We start from the raw sequence: 27763 nt of genomic DNA, 5'->3' as shown, positions 1-27763 counted from the left end.
CGGGGGCAGCGGGGCTGGGGGCACCCATAGGGCCTGGGGAATGCCTGTACGGTCTCAGAAGGGCCTGGGGGTGTTTATAGGGCCTTAGGAGGCCCTGAGGGTGCCTATAGGGCTTGGGAGGACCTGTAGGGCCTTAGGAGAGCCTGGGGGCGTCTGAGGGGTTTTAGGGGTGCCTATAGGGCCTGGAGGTGCCTGTAGGGCCTGGAGGTGTCTGTAGGGCCTTAGGAGAACCCGGGGGTGCCTATAAGGCCTCAAGTGGGTTTGGGGGTATTTATAGGCCCTTAGGAGGGCCTTAGAGTGCCTGTAGGGCCTATAGGATCTGGGAGGACCTGTAGGGCCTTAGGGGTGCCTGTAGGGCCTTGGGATGCCTGAAGAGTGCAGCCTCCCAATGGGGTATTTGTAGGACCTGGAGGTGCCCAGGAGTGCAGCCCTTTGGGGGAGGGGGGGGGTGTTACCCAGAGGGTACAGCCCTTCAGGCAGTGCCTATAGGGTCTTTGAGGGGGGCTCCCTGGAGGCTCAACAGTGCCTATAGGGCCTGGGAGGTTCTCTGCAGGGTGCAGGCCTTAGGGGAGAGGGGCTGTGGGGCCTGCGAGGGGGCTGAGGCCATTTGGAGAGGCCCCTTGGGAGAGGAGTGAAGGCTTTGAGGGGTGGGTGGATCCTCCACGTCAGGCACTCCAGGGGAACTCCCCATAAGGAGGGAAGGGAGCGGAGCTGCTGAGACCCTCGAGGAGCCCCAGGCTGCACTCCCTGCAGGGGGTGACGCACCGGGGGACCCCGCCTGGCCCTCCCCTGCTGGGAACTTGGCCCCGGGCCCTGCGGGGGGAGCATGGCCTGGGCGCTGAAGCTGCCGCTGGCAGATGAGGTGATCGAGTCGGGGCTGGTGCAGGACTTCGATGCCAGCCTGTCAGGCATCGGGCAGGAGCTGGGAGCAGGAGCCTACAGCATGAGGTAGGAGGGGTTGGGGTTGGCTGCGGCTGGGGGCGGCCCTATGGCACGGGAGAGTTGGGGTGAGGTGTGGGCAGGGAGTTCTGTACTCTGAGGGTGGTGAGTCCTGACACTGCTGCCTGGAGAAGTGTGGGTGCCCCATCCCTGGAGGTGCTTATGGACATGGGTGGCTGCTGGGAGGGTGGGAGCAGCCCAGGGCAGGGGGTGGGGCTGAGGGGGCTGTGAGGCCCTTCCAACCCAACCATCCTATGGTTCTGTGACCTTTCAGGACCCTTCCAACCCCACTATTCTATGGTTCCGTGACCTTTCAGGACCCTTCCAACCCCACTATTCTATGGTTCCATGACCTTTCAGGACCCTTCCAACCCCACTATTCTATGGTTCCGTGACCTTTCAGGACCCTTCCAACCCAACCATCCTGGGGTTCTATGACCTTTCAGGACCCTTCCAACCCAACTGTCCCATGATTCTATGATCTCACTTGGGCTGTCCCAGCTCTGCCTGTGCTGAGCATCACCCAGTGCCCTGCGACAAGGAAGAGGCTTTTTTTAATAATAATTGATAAAATATTGTGAGATATTACTAAAATTAAATATTAAATTCATCCAACACCTCCATGACTTGTGTTATGGCTGCGCCTTTGGGAGATGGCTGCCATTTTGCTTCCTGTGGAGGTGCCCTGGCATCCCCCTGTCTTAAAGAACTGCTGCTCCTTAAGCCCTTGCTGCTTTTTAACCATCCTTCCCCTCTAAATCTTTAACTTTTGATTGTGCCCTGCTGGCACCGCTCTCTGTGCTGAGCTGAGGGTGTGCGCAGTGTGTGCTGGGGGTCCAGGTGGCAGCTGTTGGAGGGCAGAGCGACAGTGGAGCAAACCTGGTGAGGTTCATTATGTGTCCTGCGCCCAAGGAGGAGCAGCTCTACGTGTCAGTGCAGGTCAGGGTCAGAGAAACTGGAATGGAGGTGTGCGGAGGAGGACCTGGGTGTTCTGGTGGCCATAGGGTGACCGTGGGCTGGCAGAGTGCCCTGGTGACCAGGAGCGGTGTTCTGGTTGGCCAGCAATTGACCAGAGGTTGACCATAAGCCAACAGTGTGCTCTTGTGGCCAGGAAGGCCAGTGGTGTCCCAGTTGGCCAACAGGGTGACCGTGAGCCAGCAGTGTGCACTGGTGGCCAAGGTGGCCGACAGTGTGCATCAGGTTGACCAACAGCTGAGCACAGGGTGACGATGAGCCAGCAGCATGCCCCGGTGGCCAAGACAGCTACTGGTGGCCAACAGGTTGACCAGTGGTTGAGCACTGTGTGATGGTGAGCCAGCAGTATGCCCTGGTGGCCAGTGGTGGCCAACAGGTTGAGGAAGGTTGATCACAGCGAGACACAGCCAGCAGTGTGCCCCAGAGGCTGAAATGGCCAACAGATTGACCAAGAGTTGACCAACAGTTGAGTACAGGGTGACAACGAGCCACCAGTATGCCTTGGTGGCCAAGATGGCTGCTGGTGGCCAACAGGTAGACCAAGAGTTGGCCAGCCGTTGGCCACAGGATGACTGTGAGTCAACAGTGTGACCTGGTGGCCAAGGCGGCTACTGGTGGCCAACAGGTTGACCAAGACTTGACCAAAGGTTGACCACAGGGTGACCAGAAGCCAGCAGCGCCCCCCGATGGCCCTGTGGGGCACTGCACAGAGCACTGCCAACAGGGCAGGGAGGTGCTCCCCCCTCTGTTCTGCACTGGGGGGGCTCCATCCAGAGCACGGGGCCCAGTGCTTCCCAGTTCAGGACAGACTGGGAAGTGCTGGGAGAGCCCCATGGAGGGTGCAGAGCTTGGAGCCCCTCCTGGTCGGGACAAGCTGAGGGCTGGGATCGGAGTGAGGAGGACATTTCTGTTGCCCTCTCCTGTGTGGAAGGGGATGGGAGGAAGGCTGTGTGGTTCAGGGGGCAGGATGGAGGCTGTGCAGTATGGGGAGGGCTGCCAGCAGCTCCTCCCATCCCTGGGTTCATGCAGCCATTGTGAGCATTGCTCACACAGCTTTGGATCAAGAGTGGGTTTGTGATTGCTGAAAACCAAAGGGTTCAAGTGCTGTCGGGGTGGGAGCTGTGCTCTACCCAAAGCAGCCTGGTTTTCCCTCTGAGAAGTTTTTAATATTCAACTGAAGAAAGGAAACCCAGCTGAGCCTATGAGGATGTAGTGAACTCACGCAGCATGCCGGGGCTCTGAGGGGCTCTGAGGCCATCGTTGCAGCTGGAGGCAGCTGCTGCACATCGGGTCTGCAACCATTCCAACCCAATACACTGCATGTCTGTTCAGCAATGCTTCTGCTTGCACCCAGCAGCTCCGTGCATCTGCAGCAGAGCTGAAGTGACCCTGTGTGCCGCCTCTCTTGCAGCGACGTCCTGGCGCTGCCCATCTTCAAGCAGGAGGAGTCCAGCTTGCCTCCAGAGAACGAGAACAAAATTCTGCCCTTTCAGTACGTGCTGTGTGCAGCCACATCGCCTGCTGTGAAGCTGCACGATGAAACGCTCACCTACCTCAACCAAGGTGGGAACTGTCTGCTAATGCTGCCCTACCGCCCGTGCCTGTGCCCTGTGGGTAAGGGAAAGCAGCTCCCAGCTGCAGCTTTGCAGTGGGGGTCCTGTAGCTCCCGGCTGTTGCAGATCCCAGCTACGTCTGTTGCTTTGCAGCAAGTGCTGCACAGCAGTGGTGGATGGCACTGAAGCACTGTCACATCCTGTGACAGCAGAAGGGTCTGAGCGCTGGGGAGGAGCAGCAGGGGATGTTCCTCCCTGCGTGACCCCTCTGCTTCCCTGCAGGGCAGTCCTATGAGATCCGCATGCTGGACAACAGGAAGATCGGGGAGCTGCCCGAGATCAATGGGAAGCTGGTGAAGGTGAGCACAGTGCCTTTATGGCACTTCCCTTTGCTGCTTTCCTGACCCCTCCCCCGTGTCCCTCTGCTCCTGTTCTCACCCCCTGGACTCAGGGCGGGGGTTTACCTGGGGGGCTCCTGACTTTTTGTCCCCCTTCCTCAGAGCATTTTCCGGGTGGTTTTCCACGACCGAAGGCTGCAGTACACGGAGCACCAGCAGCTGGAGGGCTGGCGCTGGAACCGGCCTGGGGACAGGATCCTGGACATAGGTGAGGTCCTTCGGGGAGACTGGAGCATCCCTGGGCTCTGAGGAGCAGTTCTGTCACTGTTGTGCAGGCCTGCGTCCCCTGGGAATCTCTTGTTTCTCCCGACAAACGTCGCAGCTCGGTCTCTGTGCAGATATCCCCATGTCCGTGGGCATCATTGACCCGAGAGCCAATCCCACTCAGCTCAACACCGTGGAGTTTCTGTGGGACCCTTCAAAGAGGACGTCGGTGTTCATCCAGGTACTGTGGGGTATGGGAGCTCCTCCTGTGGGGCCCCAGGAGAGCAGCTGGGAGCTTCCAAGAGCACAAGAAGGCACTTGTGTGGCTCAGAGCTGCAAGCAGGCATTGTGTGCCTCGAGGGGAGATGATGTGAACTAAGCTGCAGCTCTCCTCCTGCTGCAGGCGGTGCAGGAGGATGGCAGCCATGCACCATAGAATCATAGAATCACCAAGGTTGGAAAAGACCTAAAAGATCATCCAGTCCAACCGTTCCCCCATTCCCAACAGCTCCCACTAAACCATGTCCCTCAACACAACATCCAGTCTTTCCTTGAACACCCCCAGGGTCGGTGACTCCACCACCTCCCTGGCATCCATTCCAGTGCCTGACCACCCTTTCTGAACAGTAATACTTCCTCATGTCCAGCCTGAATCTCCCCTGCCGTAGCTTGAAGCCATTCCCTCTGCTCCTATCACTGATGACACGAGAGAAGATGCCGACCCCCAGCTCACTACAACCTCCCTTCAGGAAGTTATAGAGAGCAATGAGGTCTCCCCTGAGCTCCTCTTCTCCAGGCTGAACATTCCCAGCTCCTTCAGCCTCTCCTCATATGGCCTGTGTTCCAGACCCCTCACCAGCATTGTTGCCCTCCTTTGAACACGTTCCAGGGCCTCAATACCTTTCTTGCAGTGAGGGGCCCACCAGCAGCTCAGCTGACCGCCTGTGGGTCATTTTATTTGTGCTGCTGGTGATTTAAGGCTGTTGCAAATCTCTTGCGCTGCCTGGAACAAAGCGGTCAGCAGCGTGTGAGGGGTTGGTGGCAGCATCACGGAGCTGCAGGACTCACGGGAAGGGATGGGGCCACAGCTCTGCTGCCTGCTCACGGCTCCTGGGTGCCGCTGTTACACGGCGTGGTCCCGTGGCAGCACTGACAGCAGCTCTCCTTGCCTCCCCAGGTGCACTGCATCAGCACTGAGTTCACCATGCGGAAGCACGGCGGGGAGAAGGGAGTGCCGTTCCGGGTGCAGATCGACACCTTCAAGGAGAACGAGAACGGGGAGTACACAGAGCACCTGCACTCAGCCAGCTGCCAGATCAAGGTGTTCAAGGTAACGCAGCAAGCGGTCCCTGCCCTGTCAGACGTGCAGCAGAGCTCAGTCCTGTCCTGCTGTGGCCTGGCTGAGTGTCGCAGCTGCAGGGCTGTGGCTGAGCTCGCAAGCTCTGGGGTCTTTTAGAACGCTGGGGAGCACACGGGTTGTGCTGCTGCTCTCTGAGAGCTCCCACACTGACAGAAACGCAACCACAGAGCTGCTGGGGCTGGAAGGGACCTCTGGGGGCTGGTCAACCTGTTGGTCAACCTATTAGCCACTGTTAGCTATCTTGGCCACCAGGGCACACTGCTGGCTCACAGTCAGCCTTGTGTTCAACAGTTGGTCAACTCCTGGTCAACCTGTAGGCCAACATTGGCCATCCTGCCCACCGGGGCACACTGCTGGCTCACAGTCACCCCCGTGGTCACTCTGTGCCAGTGGATATGTCCTGGGGATGGAATTCTTCTGACTATCCCAGGAAAACCCAGCACTGAAGCTGCAGTGCCCAGGGGCGCAGCCATGGTGTTGAAGCACGACGTCCCTGCCCACAGTGGGTCAGGGGAAGCAATGTGGGGTTGCTGGGGGGATGCTGCCAGTCCCTGTGCTGGTTATGCTGGCGTAACCTTGTGGGTTAAAAAAGAAAGCAGAAAGGAGAGGGTGGGAGAGGAAGGCTGTGAAACGTGGCTCTGTGCCTTGCTTGGTTGTAAAGGAAGCAAATGGGAAGTGCTTGGAGCTCAGTGCAGCAGGGCTGTGCTCCGTGGGGTGTTGTGGGCACAGAATTGCACTGCTGGCACCATAGATGCTATCGGAGCTTCAGTGTGGCTGGAGGACAGCAGAGCCCTTGGTGCCAGCTCAGCTCTGTGGCTTTCTCCAAACCCACTTGGCCCCTTGTTCAGGAGAGTGAGGTGTGCTGGGGAGCCACTGCTGCTGCAGTTGGTGCCGTGCATCCCCGGCCCTTTGTGAGCAGCACGAGGCCGAGCAGGAGGAGCTGCCTGCATGCCTGCCCACCCCTCCGTGACCCCCATCCTGCACTGCCCCTCTGAGGAGTGTTTCTCCTTCCCAGCCCAAAGGAGCCGATCGGAAGCAGAAGACTGACCGTGAGAAGATGGAGAAGCGCACCCCGCACGAGAAGGAGAAGTACCAGCCCTCCTATGAGACCACCATCCTCACCGAGGTGGGCACTGCGGCTCTGCAGCACGGCGCCTGGCTGGGCACACAGCTGCAGGGTGGGCAAACCAAGCTGCCTCCTCCCAGACCTGAGCTGTCATGAGAGGTGGCACCTCTGCTGCCAGCTTTACTGTGCCCCTGTGGCGGCAATGGGCTGCTGAAGCTGTCAGCACAAAACCCCATCGTTGCCTCCCTTTGCTCGTGGGACTTTGCTCAAGTACTTTGTTCAGTTTTGGGCCCCTCACTACAAGAAAGACATTGAGGCCCTGGAGTGTGTCCAGAGAAGGGCAACGAAACTGGTGAGGGGTCTGGAGCACAAGGCTGATGAGGAGCGGCTGAAGGAGCTGGGATTGTTCAGTGTGGAGAAGAGGAGCTCAGGGGAGACCTCATTGCACTGTACAACTTCCTGAAGGGAGGTTGTGGTGCAAAAGGGTCTGGCCTCTTCTCCCAGGCAAATAGTAGGACCCGAGGAACCGGCCAGAAGTTGTACCAGAGGAGGTTTAGGTTGGATATTAGGAGAAACTTTTTCTCTCAGAGGGTGGTCAGGCACTGGAATGGCTGCCCAGGGAGGTGGTGGAGTCGCCATCCCTGGCAGTGTTCAAGAGGCGCCTGGATGAGGAGCTACGAGATGTGGTTTAGTGCTTGTGGTATTGATAGGAATGGGAGGGGGGTTGGACTGGATGATCTTGCAGGTCGTTTCCAACCTTGTGATTCTGTGATTCTGTGAATGGGGGACTTTGAATCTCTAAAAGTGCTGGGGACGGAGTCCTCGTCCTTCCCTGGGGACTGTGGGCTCTATGGGCTCTGTCAGCCCAGTGCTGGCAGCAGAGAGCCCTGCACTTGGATTCCCTGGGATGGTGTTCGGTGTGAGGCTTTGTGGAGCCGGCGCGGCTCCGTCTGATCCCTGATATCATCACTTAATTCTTTTTTGTAGTAACCAGGTGGCAAATGGCTGTTATGGGGCGGGCGTGCAGGTCCGTTCTGAGCTCCATCACTCTGGGTTTTTCCTTTGCAGTGCTCTCCATGGCCTGAGATCACCTACGTCAACAACGCGCCGTCCCCCGGCTTCAACAGCTCCCACAGCAGCTTCTCCATCGGGGAAGGGTGAGTCTGGGGGGTTCCTGCCTCACATGAGGGATCGATGCATCCATGCTCGCCGTGTCCCCGCGTCCCAGTGGTGCTGGGGTGGCTCTGGTGCGGAGCTGACTGCGGGCTCTGCTGTGTCTCTCTCTCCCCCCCATCCAGGAACGGGTCTCCAAACCACCAGCCTGAGCCCCCACCTCCGATCGCAGATGTAAGTCACACTTCAGAGCTTATGCTTGGGGTAAGGATGGCGCGCGGGTCGGAAGGGGGGCTGCGTGGGGAGGGTGGGGGTTTGGGTGCTGCGCTCGGCGCTTTGCTTGCTAGGATGCTACTGGGGTTTAACATCCTTAGGAACTCTTCTTTTTGGTTCCTAATGGTTTAAACTCACAAAGAGGATGGAGGTGAGGTGTGGGGAAGGAACTGTGTGCAGAGGGCAGGGAGACCCAGTGTTGCTGCCTGGGGAGGTGGGGGTGCCCCATCCCTGGAGGGGCTCAGGGCTGTGGTTGCGGCGCTGGGCGGCTGCTGGGGGGCGAGAGCAGCCCAGGGTGGGGGCAGGAACTGGATGACCCCTAAGGTCCCCTCTAGCCCAAGCATCCCATGGTTCTGTTTGATAGCAGGCTGCCTGTAGCTCGCTGTGCCCTGTACTGACCATGCTTTCTTCACTCATGTCTTCTCTTTGCTTCCTTTCCCTGTCCCTGTGGAGCCCTTTAAACCCAAACCCACCCCAACTACAGCCGTTGTTGTGTGCCCACTGTGCACTTTGGTCTCCATGTGAGGGTGATTACAACGCCGAAGCCACGCTCGGTGCTCTGTCCCCTCTGGGGGCTGTGACCATATTCTCCCATCCCACAGAACCTCCTGCCCACCAGCACTCCCCAGGAGGCCCAGCAGTGGCTGCACCGGAATCGCTTCTCCACGTTCTCCCGTCTGTTCCGGAACTTCTCAGGTACCATCAGATTCCTCTGCCTCCCCTCACTCCCATTGCCTGGCACAGATGGTTGGAAATTTGTACTTGGAACACGGTAAAACTGCCTGAGAGCTGCATGGTTCATTTCCTGAGGCGTGGGGGGAGCTGTAGGTGGCTGGGCTCTGTCCCAGGGGCTGAGCACTGCTCCACACTCTTCCCGTGGTGTGACTCCTGCAGGTGCAGACTTGCTGAAGCTGACCAGGGAAGATGTCATCCAGATCTGCGGCCCTGCAGATGGCATCAGGCTCTTCAACGCACTGAAAGGACGGTGGGTTTTGGGTTGCTTGATCAAAATGTGCCTCTGGATTGGGCAGGATGTGGTGTGGACCTTCCAGTTTGGCAGCTGGGATGGTGGGGAAGCTGCTTTGGGAAGAAAGGAAATCCACGTGGGTGAGGAGCGTTAGAACAGATCTTCCTGTTGGGGGGCAGAGGGACGGCGCTGCACAGAGGTGTGGGTGCATGGAATGAGATCCCACAGGGAGCCCACATCCCTCAGGGGGGACCGACACCAAAACACCCCTGGGGGCGGCGTCAGCCTCTGCCTCTTTGCTTTTGGGTGAATTCCTCCACCTGCTCTGTTCCTTGGGAGGATGCTGAATGCTGTCTCGGGGCCCTGGAGCCAACCCCTGTGCTATGCCTGCAGGATGGTGCGGCCCCGGCTGACCATTTACGTGTGCCAGGAGTCCCAGCAGCTGCAGGAGCTGCAGCAGAAGCACGAGGACGGCGACGCAGTCACCAGCACCTTCTTTGGTAAGGGCCTGGAGGAGAGCAGGGGGAGCAGCAGTGCGCTCAGCCAGCAGAAATCACACAAGAGCAGTGGAACTGCTCCCAGCTGCTCAGGTCTGGGTCTCCCAGCACACATCACCCGATGGACCTCGGGGCTGTGGGTGCGTAGCAGCTGGAAGCACGGAGGCTTTGCTTTCCAGCTGCTGTGCCTCCTTTGGGCTGCTTTCTCCTGCTCCAGGCAAACCAAGGAGCTGCTCACGCTCTCTTGGGCACAGAGCTGCAGCGAGCGCTTTGCCTGCCCCGCTCCTCGCCCTGCACATCTTCCCCTTGTTGGCTGGAGAGGTGGCTGCAGATCCCGACCCACAGGATGCTGTTTGCTTTGAGCTGCCCAACAGTGGCTGCTGTGAGAACGCAGAGCTGCCCAGACAATGGCTGACCTACATTTGTGCAGCAGCCAGGCGTCGCTCTGTGGTCAGAGTGAAAGCAGACTGTGTGTCCATCCCTTCCCACTGCAGGGCTGGGGGATGTAAAAATGCCAGGAATGGGACAGAGCGATGGTCAGAACGGGAGCTTTTTGGGCCAAGGGTTGCATAAATGCAAAATGGAGCATTGCAGGACGTTGGTGGCCACGTTACTGCAGCATTGGTGCTTTTGTGGCTCAGGGTGTTGGGCAGCCGTGGAGCAAAAGCAGGCACAGGAGAGAAGCTGCACGTTGCATAGGGGTTTACACGAACGTCTGGGGCAGTCCCAGGTGTGGGGATGGACTTCAGAACTGAGAGCAGCCCTGCAGGGAAGGAAGAGCCTGGGGGTTTGGGTGGATGAGAAGCAGCGGCTGCTGCATCCCTGGAGGGACTCAGCTGTGGATGGGGACCTGGGCAGCTGATGGGGGGTGGGACGGCCCAGGGCAGGGGCTGGGGCTGTGAGGTCCCTTCCAGCCCAACCATCCTACAGTTCTGTGATCCTTTAGGACCCTTCCAACCCAACCCTCCTATGGCCCTATGATCTTTTGGGACCCTACCGTCCCAACCATCCTACAGTTCTATGACCTTTAAGGTCCCTTCCAGCCCAGGCCAGTGCACGCTGCTTTCAGAGCTGCTCTGCCCATCCATTCCCCGCTCAGCACGGCTGCTCTGCGCACTCCTGGCCCGTCCCTGCAGCACTCCTTGTCCTTGCAGTGTACCACGCCATCTATCTGGAGGAGCTGACGGCGGTGGAGCTGACAGAGAAGCTGGCTCAGCTCTTCAGCATCTCCTCCCAGCAGATCAGCCAGATTTACAAGCAGGGTCCAACAGGGATCCACGTGCTGATCAGCGACGAGGTAACGATCCCTCAGTGCTCCTTTTTCTGCGTTTCACACCGCTTCATGTCCAGCCTCCAAAGCACGACCTCAGGATGGGCCCCTCTCATTTGCTGCTGCTTCCAAAGAGTTCACTGACGAAGCTGTGGAGCTGAGGATGTCAGACAGCACTGGGGACGCTGGCAGCACTCACGTAGTTCTGGAGTTGGGGGGGGGTTGTAAGGGCACAGCTGTCCCTGCTGTGCTTTGCTGGGAGCAGGAGGGGAGCTGCTGGGAAAGGGCTTTGCTTCCAGACCACACTGCAGGGTTGGAGCACTTTGCCTTGGCTTGCTGGTTCACTGTGGTTCTGAAGCGATGGAGGAAGGGATGAGTGTTGCTGTGGGTGCCCTTCCTGCTCCGAGCCCTGTCTGCAGTGCAGCCCCGTGTTCGGGTGCAGCCTCAGGCTCAGCTGTGTTGTGACTTCTTTCAGATGATTCAGAACTTCCAGGATGAATCCTGCTTTGTTCTGGACACCATGAAAGGTGCGTAAGCGACGCGCTGCCCGTCCTCTGTGCCAGATCTGAATGCAGCAGATCCCTTCACTGCCAGCAGTGTCTCATCAGCTTCCCTTCTTTCTGCAGCTGAAACCAATGACAGCTACCACATCATCCTGAAGTAGGAGGGGCCGGGATGAGGAACAGCCACAGTCCTCTCATCTCATGTGGATCCCCCTCACTTCCAGCGCCAGGACATGAGAGCAGAGATCCAGAAGCTCCCATTGGCCTTTTCAAAACCCCAGAGCTGTTGGTTCTCAGCCCCTTCCTCACCCTTCCAGCTGCAAACCACCTGCGGGTGATGCTCTGCTCACTTCTCCACGTTGTGCTCTTGCATAGCAGTGAGCAGAGTTCACCTTTGGGACCTCAGAGCTGCACGAGGGCTCTTCGTGGCTCTGTTTTTCCAGAAGGCAGCAGCTCTTGTGACATTTGGACTGGACAGTGGATGTGAAGGAAACCAGCCCAGTGCTCCCAGTCCCATGGAGCTGAGCGGGTCTGGAACGGACACGTGGAGCGGTAGGAGAAGGCTGGGAGGGATTTTCTTCAGGACTTTGGTGCGCTGTGATGTTGAATGGAAGTTGATCTGTTGGGCTTTTTCTCCTACCCACCACCATGGAAGCGCTGCTGCCGTGTGCAGGCGTGCTGCCATCCCTCAGAATCACAGCATCCTGAGTTGGAAGGGACCCACGAGGATCATCAAGTCCAACTCCTGACTCCACACAGGACTTACCCAAAAGGAGCCTCCGCTGCTTCTCACGCTTCTTTCCCTCCCTCATCAGCATTAGTTGGCACAGGTGTAGAAAGCTGGAGGAGAACTTGGAGCGAAATGGAGCTGGAGAGAGAAGCAGCTCACGTGGTTCACCTGGAGGATTCTTTTCTGCACATTTTTGTGGTTTTGAGTGAAAAGGAGAAAGATTTGGGTGTCCTGGTTGGAAATCTGAAGCTGTATCTACGTGCTGAGCTGTTTGTTACCTTTGCATCCTCCTGCCCCAGCTCTGAGGATGGAGGTGGGGAGGAGTGAGATGAGTTTGAGGGAGACTCAGCTCGACTCAATGGAACACTCAACAGGAGACTCAGCTCAGTGTGAAGCTCAGCTCAGCGGGAGACTCAACACAGGACTCAGTTCAATGGGAGTCTCAGCTCCGCTCAATGGGAGACTGAGCATGAGGCTCAGCTCAGTGGGGCTCTCAGCTCAGTTCAAGGGGAGGCTCAGCTCAATGAAGACTCACCTCGACTCAAAGGGACGCTCAGCTCGGCTCAATGGCAGCTCAGCTCAGTGAGTGACTCAGACTGGGTCGGGTCAATGGGGCACTCGGCCCGACTCAAGGCTCATCATGAAGCTCAGCTCATCGTGAGGCTCGGCTCAATGGAATCTCAGCTCATCATGAAGCTCAGCTCAGCTCATCGTGAGGCTCAGTGGACACTCAGCTCCTTGGGAAGGAGCCGGAGCTGCCTCCCTCACTCGGGGAGCCCAGTGCTCCCCCGTAGGCGTGGTTTGGTACTTGGAGGGGTGGAGGTGGGGGGGCTGCTGTGTGTTTGATGCCGTTCTGTAACGGAGCCGTGGGGCAGCGGTAAAGTTTTGTACGGACGCTGTGGGTCTATGTGAGCTGCGGGTGGGAACGGGGGGGCAGCGGGCTGAGGATGGGATGAGGGCGGTCACCCCTCGGTGCCTGCACGGAACATCTCAACCTGCTCGCTCGTTAGTTAATTGGTTAATGAGCTAAGTCTTATGCCGAGGGGAGGACGCTGGTGGTCTGCATGGCGCGGTGCACTCTCTGCCCCACATCTGTCCCATTATTTCCCCTTTAAGGCGCTTTTTGCCGCTCCCCGCCGCGTTAATCTCCGTCTAGACTCCGGCGGCGGCTCGGGCCTTCGTCCCCCTCCCCCTCCTCTTCCTCCTCCCCCCCTCACTGCTCCCCTTCCCCTCCCCCACGTGCCCTACGCCCACTTCCGCACTCCGTTTCCCATCACGCCTCGCCCGGACTCGCTTTCCCGACACCCCCCGCGGGCCGAGTTTGTGGGGTGGGGGGAAGGGGAGGCGAGGCCTGCCGTCACGTGACTGCGGGGTATATAAGGCGCGGCCCCATTGTTGTCGGCAGACGGCGGCGGGGCGGTCCGCGCGGCCGCACTCGGGCTTCGAACCCGCGCCCCGGGCCGCCCCCCGCCCGCAGCGCCGAGCGGTGAGTGGGGGAATGGGGGGCGGCGGGGCTGGGGGCTGCAGAGGGGGAGGAGGGGGGGTAGTGTGGGGCCAGGCCTGAGGGGGTGGGGGTCTATAGGGGGGGTCTACAGGGGGTCGGGGCCCTGGAGGTGGGCGCCTCTTGGGGGGGTGTGGGTGGTCAATAGGGGATGGAGCTTTGAAGATGGAGGCCTATAGGGGATCACGGGCCTGGAAAATGGGAGCCTGTAGGGGCCTTAGGAGGTCTGTAAGAGGTGAGGGTCTTAAAGGTGGAGGGCTGTAAGGGGTGGGGGGGGTATTGGGGATGCAGGGGGCTCATAGGGTTTGTAGGAGGACTGCAGGGTTGGGGGGCCTGGAAAATGGGAGCCTATGGGAGGTTACAAGGTGAGGGCTTTAAAGATGGAGGGATGTAGGGGAATGATGGCCTTGAAGATGGAAGGGTATAATGGGGCCTATGGGAATGCAGGAGGCCTGTAGGGGATGGGGGGCCTGGAGTGTGGGATCCTATAGGGACCGCGGGAGGTCTGTAAGAGGTGAGGGTCTTAAAGGTGGAGGGCTATAGGGGATGGGGGGGTGATATTGGGGATGCAGGGGGCTCATAGGGGTTGTAGGAGGCCTACAGGGGATGGGGGGTCCTGGAGAATAGGAGCCTATAGGGGCTGTAGGAGGTCTGTAAGGGGTGAGGGTTTTAAAGATAGAGAGATATTGGCGATGGGGGGGGATGATGGCCTTGAAGATGGAGGCCTGTAGGGGATGGGGGGCCTGGAGAATGGCAGTCTATAGAGGCTGTAGGAGGTCTGTAAGGGGTGAGGGCGAAAAGGATGGAGGCATAGAGGGGATGAGGGCCTTGAAGATGGAGGCCTATAGGAGATGTGTAGGGCTTGGGGTCTTGGGGAGAGGGAGGCTATGGGGAATATAAGATGTCTGTAAGGGTACGTATGGAGGCTTACAGATAACATAGAGACCTTAAATATGGAAGTGTGTAGGGAGTGGGGGGGGGGGTCAGTTGGGAGGGGGTTTAAGAGGAAATGATAGAAGCCATAAGAGGCCTGTGGGGTGGGGGGTGTGCATAGAGAGCCTATAAGGGCTAGAGGAGGTGATTGCCTTAAAGAGGGGATGGGGGGCCCATGGCAGCAATAGGGGGCCTATGGGGGCTGAGGGGCCTTGAAATGGGGGTCTGTAGGGGGTGTAGGAGGCCCGTAGGGGATGGGTGAGGGAGGTCTTTGAGGTGGCAGCCTATATGGGGCATAGGAGGACTATAGGGGGATGGGGTCCTTAAAAATAGGAGCCTGTAAGGGATGTAGGAGGTCTGTGGGAGGGAGGAGGGGGGAGGGGGCTTGGAGATGGAGGCCTGTGGGGCTATAGGGGATCTTTAGGGGGTGCTGGTAGTAGAGGTGGAAATATATAGGGGCAATAGGAGGCCTGTAGGGAGTGTAGGGGGCCTTAAAATGAAAGTCTACAGGAGGCTGATGGGGGCTGCAGGGGAGGGGGTCCGTAAGAATGGAAGCTTATAGGGGATGTGGGGGGGATGTAGGGGCCTATAGGGAATGGGAGCCTTGAAGAGGGGAACCTGTAGGGGTTATGGGAGGCCTCTAGGAAATGTGTTTGCTGCAAGGGGGATCAGAGGCTTGTAGGGGGTGGGGGGTGTCTTAAAATGGGGCTCTCTGGGGAGATAGGAGGCCTATAGGGGCTGTGGTAGCCATGCAGGGGATGGGAGCGTTGAAAGTGGGCTTTAGGGGCTGTGGGGGGGTGCTAACAATGGGGCTGTGTGGGGTGACCCCAAAAAAGTGCCTCAGGTGGGAAGGGAGCAGAGGAGACCCTGAGTGAGGGACAATCAGGGGCGGGTGGGGGTCCTCGGGGCCCTGCCATGGGGATGGGGACCCTGGTGGGGTCTGAGCTGGGTTCTGAGGTCAGCCCCCCACCCTCCCATACTGCAGGGCCTGGTGCAACCCGCTGTGAGGGCGCCTCCCCTTTTGCCCCCCCCCATCTTTGCTCTGGGGGGCTCCTTCCTTTAGCCCCCTGTTTTTTGGGATCACCCTTTTGCTCCTATTGTTTTGGGCTCCCCTTCCTTTAGCCTCCTTTTTGAGGGGCTCCCTTTTTGCTCCTCTCTCCTCCAGACCCCTGCTTTTTAGGACCCTGCCTCCTTTAGCCCCCCCCCCCACCTTCGGGGCTGCCCCTTTTTGTCCCACTGCTTTTTGGGGTTGCCCTTCTTATCCCCTTCCTTTTTGGGACCCCCCCCTTCCTTTTTGGGACCCCTTTCCTTTAGTCTCCAGCTTTTTAGGACCTCCCTGTTTTTTACCCCCAGCTTTTTAGGACCCTTTCCTTACTCCCCCCTGTTTTTTGGGGCCACACGGTCTCCCCACACCTGCCGGCAGCGCTGCAATTTGGGGCCGGGCTCCGCTGCTCATTGCGATGCGTGTTGTGTAAGTACTGCTGCTGCTGTGGAGCTGCAGCCCAGAACATCCGTGGGGCTCAGCTGTAGGAACACGGATCCCAAAGGAGGCAGCCCTGACCCCCAAGGAGGAATCTGCCCCTCTCAGCATCCCTGCAGTGGTGCAGTTCTTAAATCCTCAGCTGTGGGGATAAGAGGCGAATCCTGCAGGCAATCCTCTGTGCCAGAGGAGCAGAGCTGTGTCCTGTAGCCCTGTCAGTGGTTGCCCCCTGGTTTTCTGCTTTATTTGTGGGGTTTGGACTTGCTGCTCGCTCTGTCTTTCCCCCCCCGCTCCTCCCAGCAGCCCTGGGATGTTCTGCAGCACTTTGGGGGAGCAGCACCCAAAACTCCTGGAGCTGTGGCAGCTGGAAGGAACCTCCTCAGGTCCTCATCCAGCACCTCCCAGTCTGCCCTAAACTGGAGAGCCCGGCGCCGGGCCCAGTGCTCCGGATGGGGCCTCCCCAGTGCAGAGCAGAGGTGGGAGCAGCTCCCTGCCCTGCCAGCTGTGCTCTGCGCAGCCATCTCCAGGGAACTGGTGGCCACCAGGGCATGCTGCTGGCTCATGGTCACCCCGTAGTCAACCACTGGTCAACCTGTTGGCCACTATTGGCTATCCTGGCTACCAGGGCACGCTGCTGGCTTGTGATCACACTGTTGGACAGCCCTTGGTCAACCAGTTGGCCACCATTGGCTTTCTTGGCCTCTGGAGCATGCTGCTGGCTTGTGGTCAGCTTTTGGTCAACCGTTGGCCAACTGTTGGTCAACCAGGACACCACTGGTGTTCTTGGCCACCATCAGCTGTTGATCAACCCTTGGCCACAGGGCCGTAACTTCCAGCTCACGGTCAACCATTGTCCAACCGCTGGTCAACCAGGATATCATTGGTCTTCTTGGCCACCAGAACTGCTGCCTCATGGTCAGCTTTGGGCCAACCGTCGGTCAGCTGTTGGTTATCCAGGACACCGTTGGTGTTGTTGGCCACCAGGAAGCGCTGCTGGCTCATGGTCAGCCACTGAGCAGCGAGGACACGGGTTGCATTCTTGGCCAATGGTGCACACAGCTGGCTGGCAGTCAGCAGAACGAAGCCAGGCTCACCAAGCAGCTCTGCTGACAGGTGAAGGTTTGGAGCCTGGCAGTGGGATGCAGAGCATCCCTCATCCTGCAGCCCTGCTCCCAAGCTGCAGGATGTAGAGGAACGAATCTTTCCAGCTGAGCTCCTTTCAGCACAGTTTAACGGAGGGAAGGAGGAGAAGCGCTGTTGGGTGGCAGCAAAGCTTTTGGTGCTGAGCTCCACGGGGAAAGGAGCCGTTTTCCCTCTTTGATCCGATTCCCTCTCACTGGAAACAGAGCAGAGCCATTGATGCCACCAGCCCAACTCCAGGCTGCTAAGTGAGAGCTCCGTTGTTCCTGCAGAGCCCAGACGCTGTAGCGTTGCTGCCAGTCGCTCTGTGCCTGGAATGCTCTCCCAAGCTCTCCCTCTCATTCTGGGAGAGGAGCTGCAGCCGGAGCCCGGTGTCAATTGTGTCCCTACCCCCCTTTGTCACACCTGGGTTGGAGGTGGCAGCGCGAGGAGGTGCACAGGGAGATGAAGGATGGATGGGATGGTGGAGGGATGGACAGATGGATGGAGGGGTGGATGGACAGAAGGACGGATGAAGAATGGATGGGGGGAGGGATAGACGGACAGGAGGATGAGGAGATAGATGGGCTGATGGAAGGATGGGTAGAGGGGCAGATGATGGATGGACAGACAGATGGAGGGATGGACAGATGGATGATGGAGGGATGGACAAATGGGCACATGATGGGTGGACAGAAGGATGAACAAATGGGATGAGGGAGGAATGGACGGATGAATGTCGGGTGGACGGAAAGGGGGAGGACTGGGATGACAGAGGGATGGACAGACAGACGGGCGACGGATGGATGGATGATAGGATGACAGAGGGATGGACAGACAGGAGGATGGACAGACAGAAGGGCGAATGGAGAACGGCTGGGCTGATGGAAGGGTGGACGGTTGAACAGATGATGGATGGACGGAAGGATGAGAGCTGGAGGGGGTGGATGACGGACAGACAGACGGACGCCGGCAGCTTTCTCCAGAGCCGTTTGTTCCGTTGCCATGAGAACCGGCGCTGCTGTGGCGACGGCACAAAGCGGAGCGGGGCCGAGCGCCTCGCCTTCAGCTCTGCTGTTCCCCCTCTCCCCAAATCCCGCAACCCAGCGGCGTCCCCACAGCTCAGCTCTGCTGCTGGGCTCCGCTGCGCGCTGACACTGTGCCACGCTCCCACGTTTTGGTGAAGGAGATGCAGAGAGCGGCGAGCTCGGCGGCTTTGCCCGTCCCTGCACTGTGGGCCCGGCGCTGCCGAGCGGTGCTGCTCTGGGTAGGGGGCACCCCTGGACCCCCACCACCACGGTCCCCATCCCGCAGGTCCCCGCTGAGCCGGGCGGCCGTTCCTCCCCCCCGCGCACCGCGTGCCGCAGCTCCATGCGATCCCGATGGACGCGATCGCGAGCGGCCGCCTCAAGAGGAAGTTTGAGGATGCAGATGTGGGATCCCCGGCGTCCAACTCGGATGATGAAATCTCCAACAGCGACAGCGCCGACAGCTGCGACAGCGTCAACCCCTCCAGCTCCAGTGGATTCATCCGTGAGTGGGATGGGGGGGGGTGATGGGGTGTGGGGATGGGGGCAGGGGCTTCATCCATGAGTGGGATGGGGACAGGGATGGGTTATGAGGATGGGGATGGGTTATGGGGCATGGGGATGGGGTGTAGGGGTGGGGATGGAGTGTGGGAATGGGGGCAGTGGCTTCATCCGTGAGTGGGATGAGGGCTGGGGTGGGTTATGGGGATGGGTTATATGGGGTGTGGGGATGAGGGCAGTGGCTTCATCTGTGAGTGGGACAGGGATGGGGTGTAAGGATCCGTGAGTGAGATGGGGTGTGGGGATGGGGATGGGTGATGGGATGGGACAGGGATGGGTGATGGGGATGGGGGCAGTGGCTCCATCCGTGAGTGGGTGGGGATGGGTGATGGGGTGTAGGAGTGGGGATGGGGGGATGGGGATGGGGGCAGTGGCTTCTTCCCTGAGTTTCCTTGGGAACGTGGAGAGTAAACAGTGACAGAGTGAGGGGATGGAGTGTGGGGACTGAACAGTGACAGTGAGGGCATGGCGTGGGGATGTGACATGGGGACAGCAAATAGTGGTAATGAAAGGACTGGGGATGAGGGATGGAAATGGAGGTGGGCACAGTGACAATGAGGGGACAAGAGCGGGGATGGGGACAGCAAAGAGTGGCAGAGTGAGGGGACGTGGATGGGGACATGGGATAGGGATAAGACATGGGGACAGCAAACGGTGATGGGGAGGGGATAGGGTATGGGGACAGGAAAGAGTGTCAAAGTGAAGGGGACAGAGCGTGATGACAAAGTGAGGGGACAGGGATGGGGATGGGACACAGAGACAGTGAACAGTGAGTGAGGGGACAGGAAACAGTGACAGGGAGGGGATGGAGCACAGGGGATGGGGACAGACGAGGGGACAGGGTGTGGGGGTGGGACAGGGGTGGGGACAGACCCTGGCTGTGAGGGGGTGCTGGCTTTGCTCCCCCCATGCACGCCCCTCGCAATCGCACGCCTTCATCCTCAAACCAGGATCCCGCTGGCGCCTCCCCTACTGCAATACCTCACGATAACGGAATTAACGAGGCATTGGGATTAATGGGGTTTGTCCTGACAGTATCAGAAGGAAGCACGCAGCCCATGTGGGCACGGCTCGGTTGCCGACACCTGCTCAGGGCTGCAGCAAAGCTCCCTCCCACCCCAACCCATTGCACTGGGAGGCGCCGGGGCTCCCGTTCCCATTCCCTCGTCCTCCCTCCTTGCAGCCACCTCCATCCTGAAGAGGCAGAAGCAGCTGCGCAGGAAGAATGTGCGCTTCGACCAGGTGACGGTGTATTACTTCGCCCGGCGCCAGGGCTTCACCAGCGTGCCCAGCCAGGGTGGCAGCTCGCTTGGCATGGCCCCGCGGCACAACTCGGTGCGCAGCTACACGCTGTGCGAGTTTGCACAGGAGCAGGAGGTGAACCACCGTGAGATCCTGCGTGAGCACCTCAAGGAGGAGAAGCTGCACGCCAAGAAGATGAAGGTAGGATCGGGCATCGCCCTTTTTGGGTGCTGCTGGGTTGTGGTCGACCACCTGTCAGCCCTTGGTCAACAGTTGGGCAGCGAGGACGCCCTGCTGGTTCGTGGTCACTTGTTTGTCAGCTGATTGTCAGCTGTTGGTCAACCGTTGGTCGACCAGGGCGCGCTGTTGGCTCACGGTCAACCATTGATCGGCTGTTGGTCAGCAGTTGGCCAATGAGAACACGCTTCTGGTCCACGATCAGCCACTTGTCAACCATTGGTCAGCTCATGGTCAACCATTGGCCAACTGCTTGTCAACCGTTGGCTGGCTGTTCCTCAACCACCGGCCACCCAGAACGTTGTCGGCCATCTTGGCCACCAGGGCGCACTGCTGGCTCCTGGTCACTCTGGTCCTTCTCCACAGTTCCCCTTCCAAACTTCTCTGCTGGAAATTCCAGTCTGGAAGGTTGTGGTACCTGAGATCAAATCCCAGCTCAACCCTTTTCCCATCCTGACCTCGTTATGGGTTCCCTCAGGCGTTGTCTGGGGTTGGGCTTCATTTAATGTGACACAGCCCTGGGATTAATCAGGCTGCTGCTGCCATGACAACGTTTGGCAGAGAGATGCAGAGCCAACACTTCTTTTTTAAGTCTTTTGTTAAATTGAACTTTTTCTGCCACTTAAGCTATCGATGGGGAGTGCGTTATGGATGGGGTGGTGATGGGGATCAGTCCCCACGTTTCTCATGAGGTTTCTTGCTGCTTCCCCCCCTCCTCGAAACGTTTCTGTTGCGATTTCTAGCTTTGTTCCAATCCCAAACCCTGCAGCTGCCTCTCAGCTCTCTCCAAGCCCCGATATTTTGGGAAGCAGTGACCTCCTTTTCCTTGAGCCGTTTGCAGCACGGAGGGAAGGAGGCAGAGGTGCCCTCCTGAGCACTGCGGCGTTGCTTTCCTGCCTTTATTGCAGATGCGGGGTCCCGCAGACACGGCGCGCTCCTTCCTGCTGTGTCTGGGATGGGTTGGGGTCGGACTGGGTGATCTCAGACTTCCAAACTTAATGATTCTGCAGCACACGCCGTGCCGGGGGTCCGCAGCCTCCCAGCACGGCGCTGAGCGCTGACCTGACCCCGCAGCTCACCAAGAACGGCACGGTGGAGTCGGAGGAGGCAGAAGGGCTGACGCTGGAGGACATCTCAGACGACGACATCGACGTGGAGAACGTGGAGGTGGATGACTACTTCTTCCTGCAGCCCCTGCCCACCAAGCAGCGGCGGGCGCTGCTCCGTGCCTCCGGCGTGCACCGCATCGACGCCGAGGAGAAGCAGGAGCTGCGCGCCATCCGGCTGTCGCGAGAGGAGTGCGGCTGCGACTGCCGCCTGTACTGCGACCCCGAGGCCTGCGCCTGCAGCCAGGCGGGCATCAAGTGCCAGGTGAGTGACGAGTGGTAGAGGGCTGCAAGGGACCTCGGGGGTCCTCTGTCCAACCCCCAGAGCAGAGGCACGGCACTGGGGCAGGGCAGGTTTGGATCTCTCCAGAAAGGAGCGCCTCCCTGCTCTGCTGGCCACGTGCCGCAGTGCCCCCAGGGAACCTTTGGACTTCTTGGCCACCGGGGCACGCTGCTGGCTTGTGGTCAGCTGCTGGCCAATGGTACGGCATTGGCCTTCTTGGCTCTGAGGGCCTTGTGGTCAGTTGTTGGCCAACCAGGACGCGCTACTGGCTCACAATCACCCTGTGGTCAACTGTTGGCCATGAGGTCACGCTGATGGTTTGTGGGCAACTGGAGGGCAGCTGGAGGTTGGATGTCAGGGAAGTTGTGTGCTGTGAGAGCGGTGAGGGGGCTGAACAGCTGCCCAGAGAGGCTGTGATGCCCCGTCCATCCCTGGAGGTGTTGGAGGCCAGGCTGGATGGGGCCCTGGGCAGCCTGGGCTGCTGTGAAATGTGGAGGTTGGTGGCCCTGCATGTGGCGGGGGGTTGGAGCTCCGTGATCCTTGAGCTCCCTTCCATCCGAACCATTCTGTGATTCTGTGAACTGTTTGCCAACTCTTGGCCAAGCAGAAACCCATTGGTATTTTTGGCTGCTGGGCTGCACTCACTGGTTCGTGGTCAACCATTGGCCAACCAGCAGCCCGCTGGTGTTCTTGGCCACAAGGGCACACTGATGGCCTGCAGTCAACCATTGGCCAACCAGTGATCACCCATTGGCCAACCAGGCTGCCGTTGGTGTTCTTGGCCACCGGCGTGCACTGCAGCCTCACCATCACCCGTTGGTCAACCTGTTGGTCAACCGTTGGTCAACCCGTTGGCCTGCAGCACGCAGTGCTGGCTCACAGTCACCCTGTTGGCCACTGCAACTTCATCCTTGGAGCTCCTTCTCTGTTCGGGGCGCTGCGTCGGGCCGGAGGCAGAGCAGCGCTTCCCCCAGCCTCGCTCTCCCCACAGGTGGACCGCATGTCCTTCCCCTGCGGCTGCTCGCGGGACGGCTGCGGGAACATGGCCGGCCGCATCGAGTTCAACCCCATCCGCGTGCGGACTCACTACCTCCACACCATCATGAAGCTGGAGCTGGAGAACAAGCGGCAAAGCGCGCGGCCCGGCGACGAGGAGCTGCAGGGCGCCGGCAGCTCGTGGCCCCCCGGCACGCAGCCCCCCGAGACGCAGGACTTCCAGGAGTTCATGGCCGAGAACGAGACGGCCGTCATGCACCTGCAGACCGCCGAGGAGCTGGAGAGGCTGAAGGCCGAGGAAGACTCCAGCGGCGGCTCCGGCGTGGAGAGCGTCGGCGTCTGCATCCTGGAGGAGCCGCTGGCCGTGCCGGAGGCGCTGTGCCCGGGGTTGGCGGCCCCCATCCTCATCCAAGCGCAGCTGCCGCCGGGATCCTCCGTGCTCTGCTTCGCCGACGGCGCCGAGCAGCCGGCGGCCGCGCAGCCCTACTTGAACGCCGCTCCGCTGCTGTACTACCAGGTGGAGCCGCGCTCCGCGCCGGGCCCCAAGGGCGAGAATGGTGCCGACGAGCGCCCCAAGGACACCGGGACCGACGCCGCGGCCCCCCGCAGCGCCGTGCAGCCGCGCCGCCCCGAGCAAAGGGGACGGGGCGAAGGGCGCGGGGCCGGAGGGCGCGCAGAGCTGCGCTGCGTCGCTCGGCCCCCCCGGCGCCCAGCGAGGTGCCCGGCCCCGAGGAGCCCCCCCGGGGGGTGTGAAGCCCCCCGCCCGTTATTTATTGAGGAGATTCCACGGCGCGGCGCTGCCCCAAACGGGGAGGGAGGGAAGGGAGGAGGAGCGGGGACCGTTCGAACGGATGGCGGCACGCGGAGCGCCGAGGGGACGGACGGACAGACGCGCAGACACGGAGCCCGTGGGGCTGCAGTCCTGCTTGGGGCACCGAGACGGACAGACGCACGGACACCGTGGGCCGCGTCCCCGCGGAGCTGCTTGGGGCGCCCTGTGCTCAGCGGTGCCTGCTTCCCCCCGCTGCCCACCCACGGCCCCTCCTCCTTTTTGTTTTGGGCACAGAAGACTTTGGGGTGGTTTGTTTTTTTTTTTTTTTTTTTTTTTTTTGTTTTGTTTTGTTTTCTTTTTTGTATCTTTTGGGTTTTTTAATTATTCTTTTTTTGTATTTTTGTTTTTTAATTATTCTGTGTTTTTAACGTGCTGAATGTTTACGGGGCCGCACCGCAGCCCAGCGCCTCCCCCCCCCCCCACAGGGAGCCCCACAGCCGCTCCAGTTGCACAAAGAGGGGTGAGAACGCAGACACGGACGCTCCTGGAACCGCTCCGACCCCCTTTGCTCACCGCTTTCACCCCCACGACCCGCAGCCGTCCGCCCGTCCCCAGGACTGCAGCCCCGCTCTGCGCTCCCAGCGCCGGAGCTTCGGGTTTTGCCATCCTCCTCCTCCCCCCCGGCTGAGACCCCCAGAGACGGAACCGGGACCGACTCGGCACAGCGGTGCTTTTCTCCCTTGGGTTCGTTTTGCTTCCACGCTCTCCGCTGCCGAGGAGCTGCGACCCGTCGTGCCGAACCGAGGGGCGGCGTTGGGGCAGGGGCCGCCCGGTGCCCCGCAGCACCGCTCCGTCCCCACACTTCGGTTCCCACAGCAGCTCCAAGCGCTCCCCCTGCCCCCCCCTGCTCTGTGCCCCCTCCCCGGGCGCAGTGGGTGCTTTCCCCCCCTCTTCCCTCGCACACCGCCGGCGGTTTTCATTTCTATTCCACTGTGAATCCAAAGCTGTGTCGGGTCCTCCCTGTTATTATTATTTTGGCTTTTTTACGGTTTTGTTTTGTTGGGTTTTCGTTTGTTTGTTTGTTTGTTTTTCCCCACGGTGAGAATGCTGTATTTAAAAAGAGAATATTTAAAGAGTAACAAATAAAGGAGGCTCCGAGCCGCAGGGCGCAGAGCGAGGGGAAGCGCAGCCGGGGAGGGGGGCACGGGGGCACCGGCCTCAGCCACAAACGGGGCGGGGGGGGGGGAGGGATGCCTTTAATGAATGGGGATGGGATGGAGGTGGGGAGGGGATGGGATGGGGGTGGAATGGAATGGGGGTGGAATAGGGATGAAATGGGGATGGGATGGGGTGGGATGGAATAGGGAGAGGGATGGGAGGGAGGTGGGGAGGGGATGGAAGGGGGTTGGGGAGGGGATGGGGATGGGATGGGGATGGAATAGGGATGGAAAGGGGGTTGGGATGGGGTGGGGATGGGATGAAATGAGGGTGGGATGGGGGTGGGGGATGGAATAGGGATGGGAGGGGATGGGGTTGTGGGTGAAATGGGATAGGGATGGAATGGAAAGGGGATGGAAAGGGGATGGAATAGAATGGGGGTGGTGATGGGATGAAATGGGGATGGGATGGGGTTGTGGGTGGGATAGGGATGAAATGGGGCTGGGAATGGAATAGGATGGGGGTGGGAGTGGAATGGTGATGGGGTGGGATGGGGTTGAGATGGGGCTGAGGATGGGGCGCTCCAGCGGTGGTGTCACACAACAGGCCGAGCCACACTGCTGCTCCACTCCTTGCAGAGCAGCACGGAGCTTAACGAGGCACAGCTTAACGAGCAGAGGGGCAGAGCTCAACAGCGCTGCACCAAACGCGACCAAAACTCAACGACACCAACGCAGAACTGAGTTCAGAGTCAGAGCTCGATGGGGTCCATCCAGAACTCAGTGACCCCAGTGCAGAACTCGATGGAACCAACAGAGAAATCTACTGCTGGAAACGTGATGGCATCACATCAAAACTCAACGACACCAATGTGGAACTCGATGGCATCAGGGCAAATCTTGATGACTGCAGGCAGAAAATGGCACCAGTGCAAAACCCAGTGATGTCGAGGCAAAACTCAACGACCCCAAGAACTCAACGCCACTGCAGGACTTGAGGACATCAAAACTCAGTGCTGATGTGGGACTGGACATCAAGTCCAAATTCAATGACATCAATGCAGAAACTCAGCAATGCCAAAGCAGAACTGATGATGTCACGTCAAAACTCAGCAACACCAAAAGAGCTCAGCAACACCAGAACAGAACTCGATGGTAAATGCAGAACTCAGTGACATCAAGTCAAAACCCGGTGACATCACATGAAAACTCAACACCAATGCAGAACTCGATGACACCACATCTAACTCAATGACATCAGTACAGAACTCGATGAGACCACGTCCAACTCAGTGACACAACGCAGAACTCGGTGACACCAGCACAGAACTCAACACCACGTTGGCCCCACATCCTGAATGGGGACATTTGTACCCGCCCTCCCCCCCCAGTGCAGCGGTGACCCCCTGGATCCCACACAGAGCGGAGCACAGGGTCCCCTCAACCAGCCCCAAACCCTCTGTGAGGAGCAGCGATGCGCAGAGCTGAGCCCAGTCCCTGCTGGGGGGGTCGCGGGGTGGGGGGACGCCCGTTCCCCCCACAATAAACATGTAAAGTGCTGCAGCAGCCATGGGGGAACGGACAGAGGCGCAGGGCATCGCCCTGACGGGGTGCAGGGACGCAGGGCTGCCATCCTCCACTCTTCAGTGCCTCCCGTCCTGCTCCTGCTGACCCCCCCAGGGGTGGGGGGCACAGAGCAGCGCCACAGCAGACGATCAGCGCCGCTCATTGCTTCGCTCCTGCGTAGTTGAGGGACAGCAGCACCATGCTGTTGGCCAGCAGGGACGCCTCGGAGGCTGCAATGGGAGAGAGGGGGGCTGAGGGGGTCCTGTGCCCCCCATTGAGCCCCTCAGGTCTGTTTGGTTTCCCCCTGTGTTGGGGGGGCTCAGTCTGTACCCACAGGGATCCCCTCCCTCAGAGCGGGTTGGGGGGGGACAAAGGCTGAATTCCATGGGATGACTGGGATGGGAAGGTCCTGAAAGGTCTTAGAACCACAGGATGGTGGCATTGGAAGGGTCCTTAAAGGTCCAAAACCACAGATAGGGTTGGAAGGGTCCTGAAAGATCATAAAGCCATGGGATGGTTCGGTTGGGATGGTTGGGTTGGGATGGCCCTGAAAGGGCCCTGAAAGATCCCAGAACCAGGGGATGGTTGGAATGGAAAGTCCTCGCAGCCCCCCCCAGTCCCAACTCACACCCTGGGCTGCTCCCACCTCCCTAGCAGCCACCCTGGGCCCCATTCACAGCCCCGAGCCCCTCCTGGGATGGGGGACCCCCACCCCACACACACACACACACAGCTCCCTCCCCTTCTCCCCCTCCCCCCACGCACCTTGCAGCACACAGGACAGCCTCAGCCACTGCTCCAGCCAGGCTCTGCACTGCGCTGTGCTCAGCCGCGCGGGGTTCAGGCCCCGCAGGTAACAAGCCTGCAGAGGGGAGGAAGGAGGTCAGCACCCAAAATTCCCAACTGCGGGACGAGGGAGGAGGCCGGGACCCCCGCGAACCCCCAGCCGGGGGGTCTCTCACCGCTCTGAGCTCCTCCTCGGAGAGCTGTGCCAGGCCCAGGCGAGCCAGCGCGCGGTCCAGGTGCCGGATCTCCAGGAGGTGGGAATGCAGGCGGCGCCGCACCAGGATGGCGGGCAGCAGAGGAGTCAGGAACAGCACGCGGCTCAGCGCCCGCTGCGGGACGGCACGGCGTGGGGACAGGCACCAGGCATGGAGTGCGGGAGGGTGGGACACGGGGCATGGGACAGAGCGGAGATGTGGGGCACGGAGAGGGGCACAGAGCGCAGCATGGGGTGGGGATGGAACGGGACATGAGGCATGGCATGGAGCAGGGACTGACTGGGACATGGGGCATGGCATGGAGTGGAACATGGGATGGGACACGGGGCATGGGACAGTGGCACAGAATTGGACAGGGAACGGCACAGAGCGAGGCATGGAGCAGGACATGAGGCACGGCACAGAGTGGGGATGGAATGGGACACGGCATGGCACAGAGAGGGGCACAGAGCAGGACATGGGATGGGACACGGCATGGCACAGGGAGGGGAACAGAGCATGAAGGGGCATGGTGCAGGGCATGAGGTGGGGCACAGGGAGGGGCATGGGATGAGGCACAGAGCGGGGACGTGGAGCAGGATGTGGGGCATGGGGTGGGGCACAGAGTGGGGCACTGGAGCACAGCATGGGGTGGGGATGGAGTGGGACGTGAGCATGGGACAGCATGGGGCACAGATTGGGACATGGAGGTGGGGCAGGGCACTGAGGGGCACGGAGTGGGGCACAGGGTACAGCATGGGGGGGGGTGTGGAATGGGGCACATAGAGGAACATGGAGCAGGACAGGGGAGGGCGCACAGGGTGTGGGGATGGGGCCCAGAGTGGGACACGGGTCATGGAATGGAACAGGGCACGGGGCAGGAGACGGGACTGGGACACGGCGTGGGGCACGGGGTGCAACATGGGATGGGGCACAGAGGGCACAGAGAGGACA

The 27763-nt window shown here is 59.9% G+C and overlaps 3 protein-coding genes across 4 annotated transcripts in view; 2 read left to right on the top strand and 1 right to left on the bottom strand.

The window, feature by feature from the left end:
- The first annotated feature begins 17 nt into the window (after positions 1-17).
- On the top strand, positions 18-12853 carry TFCP2 (transcription factor CP2). 2 transcript variants are annotated; one of them, XM_048928496.1, is made up of 15 exons: positions 18-948; positions 3326-3477; positions 3750-3826; positions 3968-4073; positions 4204-4310; positions 5247-5399; positions 6445-6555; positions 7564-7652; positions 7794-7842; positions 8484-8577; positions 8776-8866; positions 9242-9348; positions 10500-10642; positions 11091-11142; positions 11242-12853. In XM_048928496.1, exons 1-15 carry the CDS (start codon positions 827-829, stop codon positions 11277-11279), a joined length of 1491 nt encoding a protein of 496 aa, XP_048784453.1. In that variant the 5' UTR covers positions 18-826; the 3' UTR covers positions 11280-12853. The 2 variants fall into 2 exon arrangements, with proteins under 2 accessions (XP_048784453.1, XP_048784452.1); XM_048928495.1 differs by having other exon boundaries at positions 7794-7872.
- Positions 12854-18263: 5410 nt separating this feature from the next.
- CSRNP2 (cysteine and serine rich nuclear protein 2) lies at positions 18264-23193 on the top strand. The gene is given in 6 exon segments (XM_048928515.1): positions 18264-18414; positions 19654-19913; positions 21024-21320; positions 22330-22923; positions 22925-23032; positions 23034-23193. Coding segments are annotated over 6 exon segments (1464 nt in total). The 3' UTR covers positions 23088-23193.
- A 1402-nt stretch (positions 23194-24595) lies between these two features.
- Positions 24596-27763, bottom strand: part of LETMD1 (LETM1 domain containing 1) — an 8796-nt gene continuing 5628 nt past the window's right edge. The window contains 3 exon segments of the mRNA XM_048928513.1: positions 24596-26059; positions 26595-26691; positions 26792-26944. Of these exon segments, the coding sequence (XP_048784470.1) occupies positions 25989-26059; positions 26595-26691; positions 26792-26944 (321 nt within the window). The 3' untranslated portion in view covers positions 24596-25988.

Source organism: Lagopus muta, chromosome 28 (genome assembly GCF_023343835.1).
Source record: "Lagopus muta isolate bLagMut1 chromosome 28, bLagMut1 primary, whole genome shotgun sequence".
NCBI classification, from domain to species: domain Eukaryota; kingdom Metazoa; phylum Chordata; class Aves; order Galliformes; family Phasianidae; genus Lagopus; species Lagopus muta.
This window is presented reverse-complemented; position numbering and strand designations above follow the sequence as displayed.

What these genes read in the sequence shown, in the direction of transcription:
- TFCP2 (XM_048928495.1), top strand. Translation starts at nt 827, where the DNA reads ATGGCCTGGGCGCTGAAGCTGCCGCTGGCAGATGAGGTGATCGAGTCG. An exon ending in CTTCAGAGCTTATGCTTGGG is followed by an intron (nt 7,873 to 8,483) that starts GTAAGGATGGCG and finishes CCCATCCCACAG; the next exon opens with AACCTCCTGCCCACCAGCAC. An exon ending in TCTGTTCCGGAACTTCTCAG is followed by an intron (nt 8,578 to 8,775) that starts GTACCATCAGAT and finishes TGACTCCTGCAG; the next exon opens with GTGCAGACTTGCTGAAGCTG.